The sequence below is a fragment of the Scardinius erythrophthalmus genome, assembly GCF_964197995.2.
Source record: "Scardinius erythrophthalmus genome assembly, chromosome: 17".
In the NCBI taxonomy this organism is placed as follows: Eukaryota; Metazoa; Chordata; class Actinopteri; order Cypriniformes; family Leuciscidae; genus Scardinius; species Scardinius erythrophthalmus.
This window is the reverse complement of record NC_138237.1, coordinates 18,423,863-18,442,926: the sequence shown is the minus strand read 5'-3', so window position 1 is coordinate 18,442,926 and position 19,064 is coordinate 18,423,863. Positions and strand designations below refer to the sequence as shown.

The 19,064-nt window shown below is 38.8% G+C and overlaps 3 protein-coding genes across 4 annotated transcripts; all 3 read left to right on the top strand.

The window, feature by feature from the left end:
• Nucleotides 1-1,446: 1,446 nt before the first annotated feature.
• Nucleotides 1,447-13,399, top strand: LOC308706080 (F-box only protein 40-like). Its single transcript, XM_081391464.1, has 7 exons — nt 1,447-1,512; nt 1,596-1,709; nt 1,940-1,979; nt 5,370-7,247; nt 7,612-7,794; nt 10,454-12,271; nt 13,036-13,399. Exons 3-7 carry the CDS (start codon nt 1,977-1,979, stop codon nt 13,240-13,242), a joined length of 4,089 nt encoding a protein of 1,362 aa, XP_081247590.1. The 5' UTR covers nt 1,447-1,512; nt 1,596-1,709; nt 1,940-1,976; the 3' UTR covers nt 13,243-13,399.
• A 1,049-nt stretch (nt 13,400-14,448) lies between these two features.
• On the top strand, nt 14,449-15,805 carry c1qa (complement component 1, q subcomponent, A chain). Of its 2 annotated transcripts, XM_081391331.1 has the most exons (3): nt 14,449-14,494; nt 14,628-14,794; nt 14,919-15,805. In XM_081391331.1, exons 2-3 carry the CDS (start codon nt 14,638-14,640, stop codon nt 15,497-15,499), a joined length of 738 nt encoding a protein of 245 aa, XP_081247457.1. In that variant the 5' UTR covers nt 14,449-14,494; nt 14,628-14,637; the 3' UTR covers nt 15,500-15,805. The 2 variants fall into 2 exon arrangements, with proteins under 2 accessions (XP_081247457.1, XP_081247456.1); XM_081391330.1 differs by lacking the exon at nt 14,449-14,494 and having other exon boundaries at nt 14,505-14,794.
• Nucleotides 15,806-15,942: 137 nt separating this feature from the next.
• Nucleotides 15,943-17,647, top strand: c1qc (complement component 1, q subcomponent, C chain). The gene is made up of 2 exons (XM_081391332.1): nt 15,943-16,184; nt 16,945-17,647. Exons 1-2 carry the CDS (start codon nt 16,016-16,018, stop codon nt 17,508-17,510), a joined length of 735 nt encoding a protein of 244 aa, XP_081247458.1. The 5' UTR covers nt 15,943-16,015; the 3' UTR covers nt 17,511-17,647.
• Nucleotides 17,648-19,064: the final 1,417 nt, after the last annotated feature.

Below are 19,064 nucleotides of genomic sequence, written 5' to 3'. Positions count from 1 at the left end.
AGATTTGTGGGATGCACATCCAGGGCACGAAGCTCCCGTTCCACCGCATCCCAAAGATGCTCTATTGGGTTGAGATCTGGTGACTGTGAGGGCCATTTTAGTACAGTGAACTCATTGTCATGTTCAAGAAACCAATTTGAAATGTTTCGAGCTTTGTGACATGGTGCATTATCCTGCTGGAAGTAGCCATCAGAGGATGGGTACATGGTGGTCATAAAGGGATGGACATGGTCAGAAACAATGCTCAGGTAGGCCGTGGCATTTAAACGATGCCCAATTGGCACTAAGGGGCCTAAAGTGTGCCAAGAAAACATCCCCCACACCATTACACCACCACCACCAGCCTGCACAGAGGTAACAAGGCATGATGGATCCATGTTCTCATTCTGTTTACGCCAAATTCTGACTCTACCATCTGAATGTCTCAACAGAAATCGAGACTCATCAGACCAGGCAACATTTTTCCAGTCTTCAACTGTCCAATTCTGGTGAGCTCGTGCAAATTGTAGCCTCTTTTTCCTATTTGTAGTGGAGATGAGTGGTACCCGGTGGGGTCTTCTGCTGTTGTAGCCCATCCGCCTCAAGGTTGTGCGTGTTGTGGCTTCACAAATGCTTTGCTGCATACCTCGGCTGTAACGAGTGGTTATTTCAGTCAAAGTTGCTCTTCTATCAGCTTGAATCAGTCGGCCCATTCTCCTCTGACCTCTAGCATCAAAAGACATTTTCGCCCACAGGACTGCCGCATACTGGATGTTTTTCCCTTTTCACACCATTCTTTGTAAACCCTAGAAATGGTTGTGCGTGAAAATCCCAGTAACTGAGCAGATTGTGAAATACTCAGACCGGCCCGTCTGGCACCAACAACCATGCCACGCTCAAAATTGCTTAAATCACCTTTCTTTCCCATTCTGACATTCAGTTTGGAGTTCAGGAGATTGTCTTGACCAGGACCACACCCCTAAATGCATTGAAGCAACTGCCATGTGATTGGTTGATTAGATAATTGCATTAATGAGAAATTGAACAGGTGTTCCTAATAATCCTTTAGGTGAGTGTAGAGGAACATATTATAGGCTAGCCTACTACAAGTATATACTATGTGGTAACATGCCTTGCTACACTACAGCTAACTAGGCTACACTATATAGCCTATTTAAGTACCCTTCACTCCTTTAGTACCCTATAGTTTAGTGTTCTGTGTTTACGTTTGGTGAATGTGTAGAATGTGAATGTGGATGGGTGTTCCTGAGCCTTGATAAAGACAAAGCAACTACATCAGAAACATCATCATGAAAAAAACTTTATTAATGAAAAATAAGGAAAGCGTGAGGATGGAGAAGAACACAAAATGTATTTTGTGTGCTTGTGGAGCCCAGTCCTAAACAAAAGGAAAGACTGCCATCTGGTGACCCACTCGTGAAACACTAAAATATAAACAGGTTTAAACTCTCTATGCTGATCTTTTCTGTCTTCTGTTTGCCCAATGAAGGCAGTAAAGAGTAAAGATTATAAGTAAAATTATAGTAAGATTTTTATTTCATAATGTTTGTCATTTGTTTGTCAACTTTTCTACAGTTTATGTAACTTTTCTACAGGTCATGTTACTTGCTGCCAGCTGAGGAGACTATTTTTAACATGACCCACCATCTTGTTCCTTAAGTCTCTTGTAACAAGCAGGGGAACTTCTTTAGATATGGTTCACCCTTTAGGTAAGTTGCTTGGTAACTGTTTAGGTAACTGCTGTCAGTGCTGTCTGCAACCTTTCAGCATTAAGTATAGCTAGCTACAGCAAGGTCTTATAAAAGCAGGTACTTTTAAAGTGAAAATATATGTTTTAACATATACTGCACAAAGGTAACTGTTATAATTTATCAGTGTGTGTAGATGTGTTACAGTATACAGACATTTTAAAGAATAAAATACTATACTTTTTTTTCAGAAACTGCTGTTGCTCATTGACGCTGCTTTGGATAATAATGGTATGTTCGTTTATTTTTCTCATTACTTAAAAATTGGTTAATCAGTGATATTTTGTTTGTAAAAATATATGGCATAATATAGATTTGAATTACAGAATGGGTCAGCATTATATTACTGAGCGTTATGATGGAATGGAAACTACAATGCATTATTATAATTAACTTAGCAAAGGTGGTATTAGGTAACTTAGCTCAAGATTGGTATTGTGCGGCTTTAAGTCCACATGATTTAGATTTGAGGCTATTTATATATTATAGTACTCATAAAAGTTGACCCAAATCAGATAGATCTAAATTGATAGTCTTTCTCTTCTGGTAAATGTACCAGAGGTATTGATGACTCATCTTGTACTCATTGGTGTACCTACATTTTTGTCCAATCAAATACTCTTTAGAATGAGAATGTCCCTCCCTCTAAATACCACCCGACTCCATCTTGTCACGATTTGCATGTAGCTAAATCCAAAGATGAAATGCGTGACGCAGAATGACGAAGGAACTTTTATCAACACAGAAAGCACACTACACATCTAATAGGGGTGTAACGGTACATGTATTCGTCCCGAACCATCACGGTACGGATGTCACGGTACGGTGCATTCTGTCAGACAACGAATACAGTCAATCACAGGCGATTCACACTCCAATCCAGAAGGGGGTGCGTGCGGTAATGCAACGCTGTTTGCTAATCGCCATGATAGGAAAAAGAGCAGAAGAAGAAAAGTGCATACATGTGCAAACAAGCGGGAAGGAAGTCGACCGGAAGTTGAAGCCGGCCGCGTGCTGCCATCTTGTAGCAGAACTTCACCTGCTGTTAGCATCCCATTGACTCCCATTAATTTTGGCGTCACTTTGACAGCGAATAACTTTACATCTGAGGCATTTGAAGACTCCATTTGTCCATAATTTATTTCTAAAGAAACACGACAATGTATAAAATGCTCCATTACCTTGTAGCTTATGTTATGGCCCCGTAAAAGCAGTTTTTGTAAAAGTAGGCTAACGATTGCGTCATAACCACGCAATTCTCTGTCGCACAGTAGAGAGATTACCGTATGCACGGGAGGAGAAGCTCGCTCGCAATTGGGGGGACGTGGAGGCAAAATGACAAAATAATTAATCAGCATACTTAGCAAAAGTTTCTCCTGCTCCTAGCTCATGGACAGCTCCTACTCACACTCTCCGTCTCTGCAAGATTCGGAAGGGAATGATTCAGATTTCTCATGCCACAGCCACTAGAAGACAGACGGGTTGCTCACGTCACATCTACGTCGTCAAGCTCTGTTTGAGTCGGTTTGAGTCTGCGCGTCAGGAACGGAAGTCCTAAAAAATCGCTAAAAATGGGCTTCACTTGTCTCAATTGAGTTCCAATGTGATGGCTCTGTCTACTTCTTATACTGTCTATGTGTGCAAATGACTTGAGTGCTTGAAAGCAAGTCCTCTAGATAGTGCGTATGTGTCAAATGCATCTTTCTGCACTCAGGGACAAAATAGTTTTCTGTGAAAGGCTCGGAGTGGAGCTGAACACGGAAAATTAAGTATAGGAGGTTTGGCCTTAAGCTTTGAATGTTTAAATATAGTTTAAGTGGAGAAAGCTGTAACACTCCTAATGCACAGGTTACATTTTTATTTATTTTGTACTTTTATGACACAAGATGCTTGTCAGTTTTGTAGCTGATTGTGACCAAATACCTTTTGTTTTTATCAGCCCTCCAAAAATATGACCTATGCAAGAGATCATTCTGTTTACTGCTTAGTGCTTAATACACTAAAGAATGCAGATAGGTGCAGCTAGGTGGAACAAACTGTAATTTACAGTTTGTTCAAAATAAAATAAAATAAACCTAGCATTGTGGATTTATTCCTTTGTCCGGTAACACTCTAGTTTAGGGTCCAATTCTCACTATTAAAGGGATAGTTCACTTTGAAATAAAATTTTGGTATGTTTTAGCTTACCTCAAGGGCATCCAAGATGTAGGTGTCTTTTTTTCCGCAGTAGTTTCAATTTTGATATTTTTAGGCCAAACCGTTCTTGTCTGTCAGTCATATAATGCAGGTATACGGTCTCTGTCTCAAAGAGCAAGCACAGTCCAAATTAAAACAATTCCACATCGTCCAAATTAAACAATTCCCCATCGTAAGTACACATTGATGGCCTAAGACACGAAACGAGCGGTTTGTGTGGGAAAACGAACAGTATTTATATCGTTGTTACCTCTTGAACACAGCCGCGTCCAAATGATCTGAGGGCGCGGGCGGGTATAGATATATACACTAGATGTCGCCTTGGCTACTGCAGTTCATTGGAACGAAACCGTAGCCAAGCGTGACGCCTTCGCTTCTGCAGTTCATTGGAACGAAACCGTAGCCAAGGCGACATCTAGTGTATATATCTATACCCGCCCGCGCCCTCAGATCATTTGGACGCGGCTGTGTTCAAGAGGTAACAACGATATAAATACTGTTCGTTTTCTCACACAAACCACTCGTTTCGTGTCTTAGGCCATCAATGTGTACTTACGATGGGGAATTGTTTAATTTAGACAATGTGGCATTGTTTTAATTTGGACTCTGTGATTGCTCTTTGAGACAGTGACCATAGACCTGCTTTAAATGACTGACAGACAAGAACGGTTTAACGGCCTTAATTTTTAACGGCCTAAAAATATCAAAATTGAAACTACTGCGGAAAAAAAGACACCTACATCTTGGATGCCCTTGAGGTAAGCTAAAACATACCAACATTTTATTTCAAAGTGAACTATCCCTTTAACTAGTTGCTTATTACCTTGCATATTACTAGGGAATTTGCTGTTTATTAGTACTTATACTGTAAAGCACAAATGAATGCCTTATTCTGCATGACCATATTCTACATCCCTTAATCCTAAACTGAATATCTAAACTGAACAACTACCTTCCTAACGCAGTAATTAAATTATGGTTTTATTGAGGCGAAAGTCATAGTTAGTAGTTAGTTAATAGTGAGACTTGGACCCTAAACAAAAGTTTAGAGACCAAAATCGTATCCAATCGTGACCCCAAAACCGAGGTACCGTGACTTTTGTGTGCTGTTACACCCCTAACATCTAACTAAAAAAACTGAAGGCTTAAATGCACTGAGGGAATCAAAGAAACAGGGGCCAGGTGCGAACTTGGAGACAGTGACAATGAAAACCATAATCCAGAAAATTAACAGAACATGACTATGAAACTAAACAAGACATGATAAAGAAACTAAACTTGGCCGTGACACAACTATCAATAAATAATAATAAAAAAAGTTACCATCCTGTTTCAGTAGGGAATACATCAATATAGAGTAAATACTGTGCTTGTCAGCACACTGTGAGTCGTTTTGTTGTGCTTGTCTATTGTGTTTTTCCACAGAGCCACTACAGGAGATCTGGTCCAAGGTTGCACAGACATTGTGAGACCTGTTACAGCCGCCGCTGCAAAGCCTCCATAGAGGTCTCCGTGTCTTGCATGGTCATCAACTGCCGCTTGCTCTGTGGGGCCTCCTTCCACATATGTAAAGAGGAGGAACACTCTCTGCTGTGTCCCAATGAGAAGGTACCCTGCATTAACGCTCACTATGGCTGCCCTTTCACCATGCATCGCTCTCAGCTGGCCAAACACCTTGAGGTGTGTCCTGCGAGCATCGTCTGCTGCTCGATGGAGTGGAACCGCTGGCCTGTCGAGAACCCAGATGCCCCCTTGTGTACAAACCTTCTTAAAGAGCTCCACGAGCAGGAATCACTGGACCTTTCCATGGCACTGAGAGACCAGAAACATCTATGTGCCAGGTTGAAAATGAGGAGCTGCTTTCCTGAGTTGATGGAGGAACAAGAAGAGGAACCTGCTCCAATAGAAGAGCATGACAGTGAGGAAGCAGTAGGAAGAGAGTCTTTGTGTAACGGGATTCATGTCAACGGACATGGAGGTTCAGTTTTAGTAAATGAACCATCAAAATCTTGTGAGAAATCTCTAAATGAAGATGTGGTCCTAAATGGCACCATTGACAAAGAGAAGTACAATCTGTTCGAAAAGATGTTTAGCATGGAAATGGGAGGATGCAAGGAGGCAGAGGCGAAAACAGAAGATAAGAAAGGAAAAAATATGCCTTCAAAAGGTCCTTCTTTTACAAAGCCACCAGGAGCTTCTGTAGAGCCTGAGAAAGAGAAAAACGATGAATCCCATATAGATGTCTCCAAAACTGGATTTGCACCTTGGCAGGATGGCGTCCTGGATAGACTCGGGCAGGAGGTGAAACCCAGAGAATTCAACATGTACATAGTGCATCACGGGCGCATGCTGATCTCCTTCGGTCAGATGGATGCTTGCACGCCCAGAGAGAGAGATTTTGTTTATGGCAGCCTGGAGCCAATACCAGTCCAAACTCTACGTTCCTTCAAGGTTCCCAGTAGTTACCACCAAAAACGCATTCAGCAAAAAGAATTATATTCTAGAGCATTGACTGAGCACAAATGTGTCGACACGTCGGACCTTGATGTATCTAAAAACAATGGCCAGGAGATGGATGAGATGTTTGCAACCCTACTCTGTTCAGCAGAGGCTGAGATACGGGGCCACAAAATTAGCGAAACTGTGGCGACAGATGGACTTTATGTTGATATTGCGACACAGACATATAATTTTGCCACAGCTCCCTTCAAATACAATGCAACTCTGACTGAAATTACAGAAGACAAAGATTTGAAACTTCACGTTGAGCTTGATACAGAAACAGTTACCCTCAGACACAACAAACACACCTCGGCTTTCACGTTCCTGTGTGGCCATTTCTTCCGGCGGGATGAGTTTGCCTCACACTTTAAGAACGTACATTCGGATATACAATCCTGTCTGAGTGGCTGGTTTGAGCAGAGATGCCCTCTGGCCTACCTTGGTTGCACCTTCAGTCAGAGAAGATTACAGCCCAACACACACAGGGCCAAAGTCTCTTATAACCAAGACCTCAGTATTTTCACCCTCACACCTGAGATTCCTGCCTCTCTTATGAACGATTTGCAGAGTGTTGCTCTAAAGGCACGTGCCAAATATGAAGATTCTCTCAGTAGCCTTCCCTTTGAGGTGCTTCACCACATCGCTGGTTACCTGGATAGTTTCACCTTGTCCCAGCTAGCCTTGGTCTCACGATTGTTCAGGGATATATGTGCCACGCTTCTGCAGGAGAGAGGAATGGTGGCCTTTAAGTGGCATAAGAAGACATACTCTCATGGAGGAGCCCGCTGGAAACCTACCATAGTAAGGCTTTTTTTTATAAATATTTTTAAAATGTTTATTTTCAAAACATTTCTATAGCAATGAATTAAACTTTCGATAATAAGCCATTTGTTTAGTAGAAAAAAAACAACCAAAAAAAGTTTTTTGTTTTCTAAAAAAAAAAAAAATCTGAAGGGATTCTAACAATTCCAAATCTGCATAAAATTAAGGTAGGACTGATAAAATTGGTTTTAAAATCAGAAATGGAATAAAATTTAGGCCAATCAAAAATATTGCATGACTTTGACATTTTCTTTTGACAGGTTTTAATCAGTTTCAAGTTAAAGATCTCTTATTGATTTTAACTATAATATCTGCTTCGTATTTCTTTATCTCTCTTTCTTAGGTCTGGGAGTTCAGTACTCTTTTTAGCAAAGTGGATAACTGGTGCATCAGCAACACTCCATCAATGGCTGAGCACCTGAAACACTGTCCATTCTACCAAGCTGAAGTGAAAACTGAGCCCTTTGCCCTGGCCATGTTTGACAACAAAAGAAAGGAGAGACACGGTTTGGTTTCAATGTTTATGGCACGCAAATGATACTGTAACTGTTTTATTTAGATTTTTTTTAAAGGGGTCATATAATGGTAGGCTACATGCACTTTTACAAGTTGATTGTACTGAAATGTGTGTTGGCAGTGCCTGTACACAACCATCATAAAATGATAAAAATCCATTCAGTGTTTTTTTTTTATCTTCTTATATGTTTCCCCTTCTCTCAAATCAAGCCGTTCGATTTTGTGACATCACAAAATAGACGCCCCTCCCACGATTGTTGATTGACAGCAGCGTTTCAACACACGATCAACGTCAATGCTTTCATGTTACAATACTAATGAGAATTTTTAATTAAAGTATATTACAAACTTTTAATTTAGACCCTAAAGAATCATATTAGCTTGTACAAAAATGGCATTATATGACCCCTTTAAGATGCTTACAGCGCGGTTTGAATGTCCACTAGTGAACATTATTCTATTTATCATTTTTCATATTTATTTATTTTTCTTTTTTTTCTTACAAATTATATCATGAGTGTAAACATGTATTTAAAAATTAACATTAATTTTAGGATGTTTGAGTATGTTACATTTTTGCTTTAATGACAGCAGAACTCAAGCTGCATGAACTTGAATGAATTTGAGTAGTGGCCTAGAAATAACCCAGAATCATATTACTTTTTGGTTATTTATTAATCATTTTATTTCTAGGTTTAAATAAAAATTTGGATCCCAGAATTTCATGTCTCAAATGTACTTTTTATGTGTTTGATATATTACTGAATGTAGCCTTTTACTCTCTCTGTAAAACTTAAATTAGACAATAAAACATCAAATCACTGATAGTAACGCAGGATGTGATTATTGTCTTATGACTTAATTGTCATAGATTTCCATTTCTCTTGTCATGTTTACGTTTAATATTTATAGTTCTAAACATGATGGGGACACTAAACCCATAGAGTATCTCTTTTTGCGCACAACATATGCACAATACTTGGATGATTAGAAAAGCACCATTGTACAAATAGATCTTACAAACAAATGCTAATCAAATAAATAACCTAATACTGAAACTGTTTAAAAACATAATCTGTGCAGTAATTTATTCTTGCATTCAAACGGCCAGAAGCAGAAAAGCTTTAAAGGGGTCGTGAATTGAGAAATAAAATTTCCCTTGAGCTTTTGTCATATAAGAAGTCATCAACCTATAAAAAATATCCTATAAGTTTCAGAACTGAAAACTTCCTTGTTAGTCCAAAAACAGCTTTTATTGAAACCAAGGTCTGAAAATGACTCGTTTTTGAATGTGCCAATTTATGACGTCATAGATATTTGAAAGACCGCCTTTGCAGAAGAAGATCAACGCCTACTTGTCATTGAAACTTTGGCCCCGCCCACTGGCGTGTTAGTGAGATGACGAGGAGAGAAGAGCAATACAGGATCACTAGACTAAAAAAAAACATTACCTTCCAAAGGAACCTAATGCTAGGAATGTGGTTATTTATTTTCAACAATGTGAATGTCTCAGTTAGAATTATGTATTAGGGAAATTTTACTGTGGATTCTTTGGTAAATCAGTCGCAATTTCAGCACAGGCTTTGCAAACTGACTTTTATGATATGGACTCGACAGTAATGCCACAAGATGTAAGTAACCGTGTTAATTCAAATGCCTGATCTATGACCAGTGATTAAAGATTCATGTATAGTCAGATGTTCTTTGTCTCAAAATAGTTTATTGCTGTTTATAACAGTAAATCAATCCAGTGACTAAACAGTCAACTTCACATTGTTTCTCTTAGCAGGATGAAAATAATCTGTTATTTAAACTGTGATTAAATTATATATAGAAAACGATCAAAGAAAGATCGTCCCTTTACAATCACTGGAGGCCTGGAGCTGTCAATCACAGTGTGAGCTTATCCGTGACTTGAGTTCTGGAATCTCACTAAAACTCCCATTATAATCAACAAATCTCTTATTTACATTGTGTTTGCACTGTTAGTTATGATGAAAGCATTCGTGAGAGTGCAGATATCGAGTTGCAATGACAAATCACTGCATTATGCAGTGCATTAAACGTTCTGTGTGAACTGGCGCTGAGCTTGGATGCCTTGAAAACACCGGGTACCTTAGAGCGGCTAAGTTTGCAGAACATGTAACTTGATCTTGTATGCCACAGAACAAGTCACACTGCCAAGCATAAGTGTCTATTTTTAACAAATGGGCAGACACAGATATAAGCTCACTCAAACTATAAGTGAGAAAGCTGAACACCACTGTGGAGCTCACAGTAAAACACTATGGTAGGTCAACTTTTGTTTGCCTTTTTAGTGTCTACCAAATGCAAGATGTAGGCTAAGCATAGCAGTCTAAATATGTCTATTGTTTCTACTAGAAGCATTTAGGTCTTTAGCATTAGCTTGAGTTAATGAAGGGCTATTTTTGAAATACAGTTTTTACCACACACAGTGGTGGAATATGCAAAGAATAAATACATTTACAGTGTGTATCTACATTATGTTGCAACTGCAGTATACGTATTCCAAGACCTTAATAATGTTCTTCAGGATCTGAGATTTGCAAGTCATTTACATTCACTTACAGTTATGGTAAAACACTTTCCAAACAGTATACCCAGTCTAAAACAATGTAAAAACACCAGTATCTTGCATTTCTTCACAGGGCAGACAAAAGACCCAAACATCCAAGCTTCATCGCCACTGTGAGAGCTGCCACAGCCGCCACTGCAAGATGGCAATTGAGATTTCTGTGTCATGTGCAATCATCAGCTGTCGTTTTCTGTGCGGTGCCGTATTTCACCTGTGCAAGGAAGAAGAACACATGCTTTTGTGCCCCAATGAGAGGGTGCCTTGTCTCAACGTTGACTATGGCTGCCCATTCACCATGTGCCGCTCAAACCTAGCTAAGCACTTGACGGTGTGTCCTGCTAGTGTTGTCTCCTGCTCCATGGAGTGGAACCGATGGCCCATCGAAGAGTCTGAGACCCCTGAGTTCTATGAGAATATTTTGAAGGAGAACTACGCTCAGGAACCTCTGGATCTCTCGATGGCTCTGAGGGACCAGCACCACCTGTTTCATTCTCTCAAAATGAAGATTATCTTCCCTGAACTTACTGAAAAGTCGGCTGAGGAGCCTTCAGTTGCGGTGCCAGAGGGGGCCGTGGGAGGTGGACCATTCTCGAATAGAGTCGAGGAAGAGTTTGTGTCTTCAAGCACGGAAACTGAAGAAGGAGATCTGACTCAGGAGGAACGAGAAGAACTGGCGAGGAATCCTAATGTGTCGAATCTCGAAAGCTATAATATTTGGGAAAGAATGTTCAGTATGGAAATGAGCGGCTGCAAGCAAACGATAAAAGCTTTGGGGAAAAATCCTGCAAACTCTCACGGTAATGAAATAAAGCCACAAGCAAACCCAAGCAGGTTAGAAGTCTTACGGGAAGAGCGGGAAATGCAGATCGACGGTCAAGATGCAGCTACTGACATCCTTCCGTACAACGCATATGAAATGGATGAGCATAAATTCCTCATCGCCACATCCCTGTTTGCATGTGACACAAGGCCCAAAAAGAAACTCATTTACGAACATGTGGAGCCCATGAAGATTAAAACAGTCTGCACTTTCAAAGTCCCAACCAGCTTTAGAGCTAAACACAGTCGCATTCGAAACCCCACGCATAACAAGAAGGTGCACATGAGCGTAGACACATCTGACCTAGGAGTTGAAATCGATGACATGCCAAAATGGGATGAAATTCAAGCAACTCTATTGTGTTCTTTAGAGAGGGAACTACGGGGGCATCTCATAGCTGAATCAGTGTCCACAGACGCCCTTCTTCTGGACGTTGGAACTCAGACATATGATTTCTACTCGGCGCCTTTCAAAGCAGAGACCTCGCTGGCTGACCTCACTGCTGACCGGGCTTTGAAACTTCATGTCCACATTCAGACTGAAAGCGTCACCAGAAGACACAACAAATCCAGCTCTGTGTTTACGTACCTGTGCAACCACACGTTCAGACGGGATGAGTTTCCTTCACACTACAAGAATGTTCACTCTGACATCCAGAGTTGCGTCAGTGGATGGTTTGAACAGCGATGCCCTCTCGCCTACCTCGGCTGCACTTTTATTCAGAGAAGGTTTCAGCCAAGCTCTCACAGAGCGACGGTCTTCTATGACAAAGAGCTTAGCACCTTCTGTCTCCGACCAGAGGTTTCAGACACACTGTATGAAGGTGTAAAAACAGTGACAGTGGAAAGAAAGCGTGCACGCAATACAGATTCTCTGAGCAGGCTGCCTTTTGAGGTCCTGGTCCATGTTGCTGGATTTCTCGACAGCTTCACCCTGTCCCAGCTGGCTCTGGTCTCCCGTTTCATGAGGGAGGTATGCAGCACCTTGCTTCATGAGAGAGGGATGGTCTCGCTGAAGTGGGAGAAGAAAGTCTACTCTCATGGTGGATGGTGCTGGAGAGCCAAAAAGAGGGTGAGTTTCTACAGCAATTAAAATTCTGAATAAATTCCGGCGTATGTTGCAATGAAACGTTTGTGGGGGAAAAAAATGAATTTTACAGTATTATCTCATCTTTATATCGAGTCTTATCTTTTAAATAATGTTATTTGTATTATGAAATTCAAACAATAATTGTTTTGATGCTCAGCAGTGAACTGATCAATGCTTCCCCTACTAGTAGTAAAAAAAAGTCATGCCAGTGTTTCAGTGTTTGGTAAGACGTAAAAAAAACAGATTGTGAACATGTCAAGTGAGTTTTACCTCAGGAATGTCCGTCTGTGTCCATCCATAACTCGCTATTTAGCTAGAAAAGAGAATATTGCTGAAATTGTAAATAATATATTGTTAAATATTCCGGTATGTGCTATATTACAAATGCATTATACTTAACCTGTTATTGGTTTCTATTGATGTTTTTGTATGCATTTTTGAATAAACTATATAAAATATAAAATATTTCCCCGGATGTTAGAATTTTAGAACCTTTAGAGAAAATTTGATCAAAAATGCTTATTTTTTATGACATCCACCAAGTGATTTTATCTTGACAACAACCGATTGAAGTAGAAACATGTTGAAATCATTAGAAAGCAGATACTTATTTAGCGCATAACTCTTAAAATGTGTCAAAAAAAAACAACTCAGAATAATGCAGCTGTTCACTTAGTATGTGCATGAACATTTTAAACAAGTATCCGACTTAATATTAAACTAACTGACTTTCAAAACGTCATCAGGTTTGGCAGTTCAGCAACCTGTTCTCCACTGTGGACAGCTGGTGCTTCGACAAACTGCCTCCAATTTCTGAACATCTAAAGGTTTGTCCATACTACCAGAGGGAGATTAAGACAACACCTGTTCCTTTAACTGGTGTTCATGAGTGCCATGAGAAGGAAGCAAACAGGAATCAGAGTCTAGTCTCCATGTTGATCAAAAACAAGTAGAATCTATATTATAACAGACAATTAATTAAATGTTGTTTTGTGTGACTTACATATGAAGTCATGCATCTATGCTGAATTTCTGTGCAGTTTGTGCTATTCTGTTTGTAATTTATTTAGGCATATGTGCAATAATGAATAAAAAATAACCCCAATCTTTCAGCTTTGTTATGGTATGCTTTTGTACTGTTATTTTGGCTTACTTGTGTAAAGTATATACTGTATTCTTTCCTTTCACCCAAAACTGAAAATTCTGCCTTCATTTCTTCCAAACCTGTATGCCTTTCTTTCTTCTGCAGAACAAAAAAGAAGACATTTTGAAGAACAAACTGTTTTGGTTACCATGCCTCCAATGTTGGTCAAAAAACAAAACAAGTAATAAAAACTCAGTGAGTTTTAGCACAATTTTCTCACGTCATGGGATCACAACACTAAGAGATAGTAAATCTTTTACTGTATTTTTTTTGTGCGTTCCCGAGATTAGACCTTCCTTAACATAATGCCGAAAACCCGAAGTCTCTAGGTGGTCTGGTTGAGGAGTAGATAGAAGTGCAAGATTGGTGCGCACAGACAGAACAGAAATCATGAATTAACAATCGCAATTTTGTCCGGTGGAAAATTGCGCTAAAAACACTGAAACATTTCTCAAAATATCTTCTTTTTTGTTCCCCAAAAGAAAGAATGTCACACAACATTTTCTTTCAAATATCCTCATAGTGAATTTATGGTAAGGAAAACTTTGGGTTTAAATAAAAAATTAAATTGTTTATTGTTTGGTAATTTGATCATTGTTGACAGATCGAAGTCGGGTTACAATTTCAGGAAGCTAAAACCAATAGCCTACTTATGTTTTATATTTTAGATATTTATTTATTTTGGTTTTGCTTATTTTGTTAATGTTTTTTTTTTTTCAGTGAAGGGGTGATTGTCTTAAATAAAATTATTTAAAATATTAAATAAATAAGTCATGCAGCTGCATGAGGATTTTTTTTTATGTTTTTTTTATGATTTTACATAATTTATTATGACAATAAATGAATGACCTTTTTGTTTTGAGAATAGGAAACAGATTGATGGAGAATGGGGAAGCAGCAAATGCATGTGTTGGCAAATTCAGGTTTTTTTTTATATAGTTTTGGAAAAAAATTGGAGAAATGAAACCATTACTTTTTTTTTCTCAGCTTCAACCTTTTTTTTTTTTCATTTTACTGCCTACAATCGGGAAAAGAAGTGTAAAATTTACAGCGAGACACTGGTAAGAGAGACCTATCTAACTACTAAGGATTTTATAATCATAATTATATTATTTTACACTGGCGTTTAGTTGTTTAGTTGCATTACCTCAAAATGCCCGTGAAGTTGTTATCCTCATTTGCTGTTAATCCTAGATGTTTTAGGATGCAGCTTTTGGCTTTGTTTGCTTTTCTTTGGATGGGAGTGCTGCTTCCCTCTGCTTTCTGTCAGACTGACTGTGCGCTACATGGGAAAGATGGTGTGAGTGGAGTCCTCGGCCGGGACGGCTTGCCAGGAGCAAAGGGAGAGAAAGGAGCACCAGGTAAGAAAGTAATGTATATGCATGCATGTTCATGGGTAATTGAAAACAACCAGTTAAAAATAGCATTCTTTACACTTGTTTAGTACGAAAGAAATTAAATTATAATTTATGAATGTTCTCTCAGCATTGCAGGATGAGCTGAACAGTATCACCATAGAGGAGTTCAAAGGAGAGATGGGCATCAGAGGCCCCCCAGGAGAACCTGGTCCAAAGGGTCTCCTTGGTAAACGGGGCCCAAATGGTTTCCCTGGTCCAAAGGGTCCTAAAGGATCCAGCGGAGGCAGTGATGCCTCTGCTGTCAGAAGACGTCAGAAGCCAGCTTTCTCTGTTCTGCGGAATTCAAAAGATTACGCTTCATATGATCAACCTGTGAGCTTTGATAGTCAACTTAGCAATGTCAATGATCAGTTCAACATTGAAACTGGCTATTTCACTTGCAAGGTCCCAGGGGTGTATTACTTTGTGTTTCACGCATCGTCTGAAGGACACTTATGTCTCAGACTTCAGAGTGACAGTGTCAGCCTAAATTTCTGCGACCTTAACCTACGATCACAATCTCTTGTTGTGTCAGGTGGAGTCGTTCTTAAACTCTCTGCAAATAATAAAGTATGGATCGAGCCTTTCAAAGATGCTGGTGGTATCAGAATGTCCAAAAGCATGTCTGTAGTGTTCAATGGATTTTTAATCCATCACAGCACAGAGTAGGCTTATTAGCAACTCATCGCAAATGATATTGACTGATCATAGTGTATTACTGAAGTGATGTAAGCAACCTAAAACATAAATGAAACCATCTAATCTGCTTTGTTGTACGCTGTATTTCAATCTTGAATTCATGTGTTTTGTTTTAAAAATGCTTCGTTGTCTTTGATAAATGTCACACATGAACAAATTCTAAATAAAAACAAAAGAACATGACTATAGAAAATTATTACCTTTCACTATATGAAATCTATTAACAATGAAATGTGTATCTAATGAAAATAAAAGTTGTCTGATGTAAAGAAAAAATCAGTTTTGCAGCAATTTGTTGGGAATATAAAATATATGAATAAGGTTTTGTTTGAATAAGCTACAGTTTTGTGAAAGGTCCTTGGGTGGGTGCACGTGCAGGGCAAAAGAGGAACTGTGATTGTCATTTCATTGGCTTCTTCTTGTATGCCATAAGATTATAGAGCTCAGTCTTTCAAGACGTTCAAGGTTCAAGGCGCCACAGTAAACATGTTTGGTGATCACATCATTTTTGGAACACTTTTAGCGGGTTCTCTCTGCCTCCATCTGGTCTCTACGGACACTTGTCCTGCTGGAGCGATGCCTGGTCTGCCAGGTATTCCTGGATTTCCTGGACGTGATGGAAGAGATGGGGTGAAGGGAGAGAAAGGATATCCTGGTAAGATTGACTCTTCGACTTTTTTTATGTAAAATAAAACATTCAGAGTGCTTATGGTTACCGAGAACCAGTTCTTATTCAGAACCTGTTCTATATTTTAAAAATACCTAAACCGAATGACATTCGGTTCCATTTTAGTGGATCAAAATCATACAAAGCAACCAGTGTAGCACAACTGCCAAATTACTCTGGTGTTCTTTTAATGAATCAATCACCATACAAAGAAACACTTTATGCTTTTTTGTCAGTATAGCCTATAGGCCTATATATATATAAAAACATAATGAATGAAAGTGGGTACCACCATATGTTTAATATTGTTTAATATTAAGTATATAGCCTAATTAAGGCCACGTTATGGATTGCATATATGCTACCTCAAAAAAAGACTCTTTTTTTGTGTGATGTAGGCCTATAGGCTAATAACATTTTTTTTTTCAAAGCTCAGATCAAATAGGCTAATTCTTACCAAAACAGTTTCAAAATATTTGATCTGAGATTAAATTAAGAAAGTGTTGAATGTGTTTACATGTAAGTTTTGTCTATAGAGAGCAACCCACGTTAACAGTAAAACTTGCAATGACCAACATTGAGGGAATATTTTGGTGTTTGGGTGGACCCCAAAATAAAAACATGTTCATAAATAGGGCTAAATTATATATCCTACTAAGGGTTAAAAAATGCCAACAGGTGTCTTAAAGAGATAGGTTATATTTAACCTCTAAAATGATGTTAAAACAATCGGTGTGTGTCTTAACAGGGATTCCTATCAAACCTTACGAAGCCATGAAAAAAGGAGAAAAAGGGGAGCCTGGAATCAAAGGAAGGCCTGGAAAAAGAGGTCTCAATGGGGATGATGGCATAAGGGGACCACTCGGTCCCCCAGGAGAGCCAGGGGACCCAGGCAATTCAGAAGGTTCCTCATCTCCCCTGCAGTCGGCATTCAGTGTGTCCCGTGCCACAAGATCGCTTCCTGAGCCCAATGCTGTGATACGCTTCACTACTGTTATCACCAATGTCAATGACCATTTCGATGTTTCTCTGGGCAAATTTATATGTAAAATTCCTGGCACTTATTATTTTGTGTTTCATGCATCATCCAAAGAAAAAAGTCTGTGTGTAATCCTAATGCATGATGATAAAAAGATAGGTAGTTTCTGTGATCACATGCAAAAGAACAGCCAGCAGGTGAGCTCTGGTGGACTAGCTGTTTATCTGAAAGAGAATGAGAAAGTCTGGCTGGTGACAAATAGCTATAACGGCCTGTTTGCAGAAGGGAGGAAAGGCGACAGTGTTTTCTCGGGTTTCCTGATTCATGCTCACTGATTGATTGTTGCACTGTTTTGAACTATAAAGCTGAACATGATTGTTAAACACGCTGTATGTTTTACTCATAAGAAAAATGCACACTATTATGTTTTGAAATCTTCTGATCAAATAAAATAAAATTATGCTTCAGTAAATTGTTTGTCTCAAGTTTTCTCATGCCAAATGTTTGATTGGATTTGACATGCCTAATCCAAGAAGACTTGTCCTGAAAATATGAATTGTTAACGATTGTTCATAAGTACAATTTTAGCAAACAATTCTAAACATTATCTAAATGACAACAATGCACACTATCTGTGTTATGTAAGTTAGCTACAGATAATCTATCATATATACAGTGCTATGCATAAGTTTAGACACCCATGCTAAAGTTGACTAAAAAGAGGAATAAAAAATCATCTTTTGGAAATTGAACTTAATGCCTTAATTTAAAAAAATAGGAAAAATCCAACCTTTAAGGACACCAATTTTCTTTGTGAATGAATATTGTATCGTAAATAAATAAATGTTCTTCCTTAAAATACAGGGTGCATAAGTCTGGACACCCCTATGTTAAATTCCCATAGAAGCAGGCAGATTTTTATTTTTAAAGGCCAGTTACTTCATGGATCCAGGATACTATGCATCCTGATGAAGTTCCCTTGGCCTTTGGAATTAAAATAGCCCCACATCATCACTTAGCCTTCACCATAACTAGAGATTGGCATGGTTTTATTTCAGTTAGCCTAATAGCTGGTTTGATTTGCATTGAGAGATGATCTTATGGAAAGTACGCCATGCCGATCTCTAGGTAGGTAACTTATGCATAGCACTGTATATAGGTAAGGGATAATGTATAGTGAGCCGGTTGTTATAGTGAATAACAACCCCGACAGGCTGAACGGGATCCCGACGCGAAGCCGCTTATTTTTACCCGCTTATTACATGGCTACCTACAAAATAAATAAATAATTTGCCGCGAATTATTGATTTAAAAAGGGGTTATTGATTTAAAAACGATTGTATTGCTTCCGCTAAAGAAAATAATCCGTTCCGCGTCCATAGCAACGCGCTGTTTTTCATGGCAACGGTCTGTTATACTTCGCAGCGGTCTGTTATAAAGAAATAACAGACCGCATTCTATATTGGAATTCAGCCAAGCCATGTAATAAATATATTTAACAAATGTGATACGTAAAGGTCATAGAGGCTATAATGCTCATTACAGCTGCATTTATTTGAACAAAAATACAGTAAATAGTTGTACTGTGAAATATTTTTACAAATTACAATAACTGGGTTTTTTCATATAATTTTTAAAATGTTATTTATTCCTGTGATGACAAAGTTGAATTTTCTGCAGCCATCCAGTCTTCAGTGTCACATGATCATTTTAAAAACCATTCTAATAGTCTATATTTCTTATTAATGTTGAAAACAGTTGATGATGATATTGATATCAACATCAGCATCAGCATCAGCATCAGCATCAATATCAATATCAATATCAATATCAAAATCAATATCAATACCAATAACTTCGCACCCAGAATTTTTTTTATCTGTAATCAA

Excerpts from the sequence above, each read along its gene's own strand:
- LOC308706080 (XM_081391464.1), top strand. Across the intron at positions 7,795-10,453 it reads GTTTGGTTTCAATGTTTATG|GGCAGACAAAAGACCCAAAC; the intron begins GCACGCAAATGA and ends ATTTCTTCACAG. Across the intron at positions 12,272-13,035 it reads GCTGGAGAGCCAAAAAGAGG|GTTTGGCAGTTCAGCAACCT; the intron begins GTGAGTTTCTAC and ends AAACGTCATCAG.
- c1qa (XM_081391330.1), top strand. The coding sequence starts at position 14,587 with ATGCCCGTGAAGTTGTTATCCTCATTTGCTGTTAATCCTAGATGTTTT. Across the intron at positions 14,795-14,918 it reads GGGAGAGAAAGGAGCACCAG|CATTGCAGGATGAGCTGAAC; the intron begins GTAAGAAAGTAA and ends ATGTTCTCTCAG.
- c1qc (XM_081391332.1), top strand. The coding sequence starts at position 16,016 with ATGTTTGGTGATCACATCATTTTTGGAACACTTTTAGCGGGTTCTCTC. Across the intron at positions 16,185-16,944 it reads GGGAGAGAAAGGATATCCTG|GGATTCCTATCAAACCTTAC; the intron begins GTAAGATTGACT and ends GTGTCTTAACAG.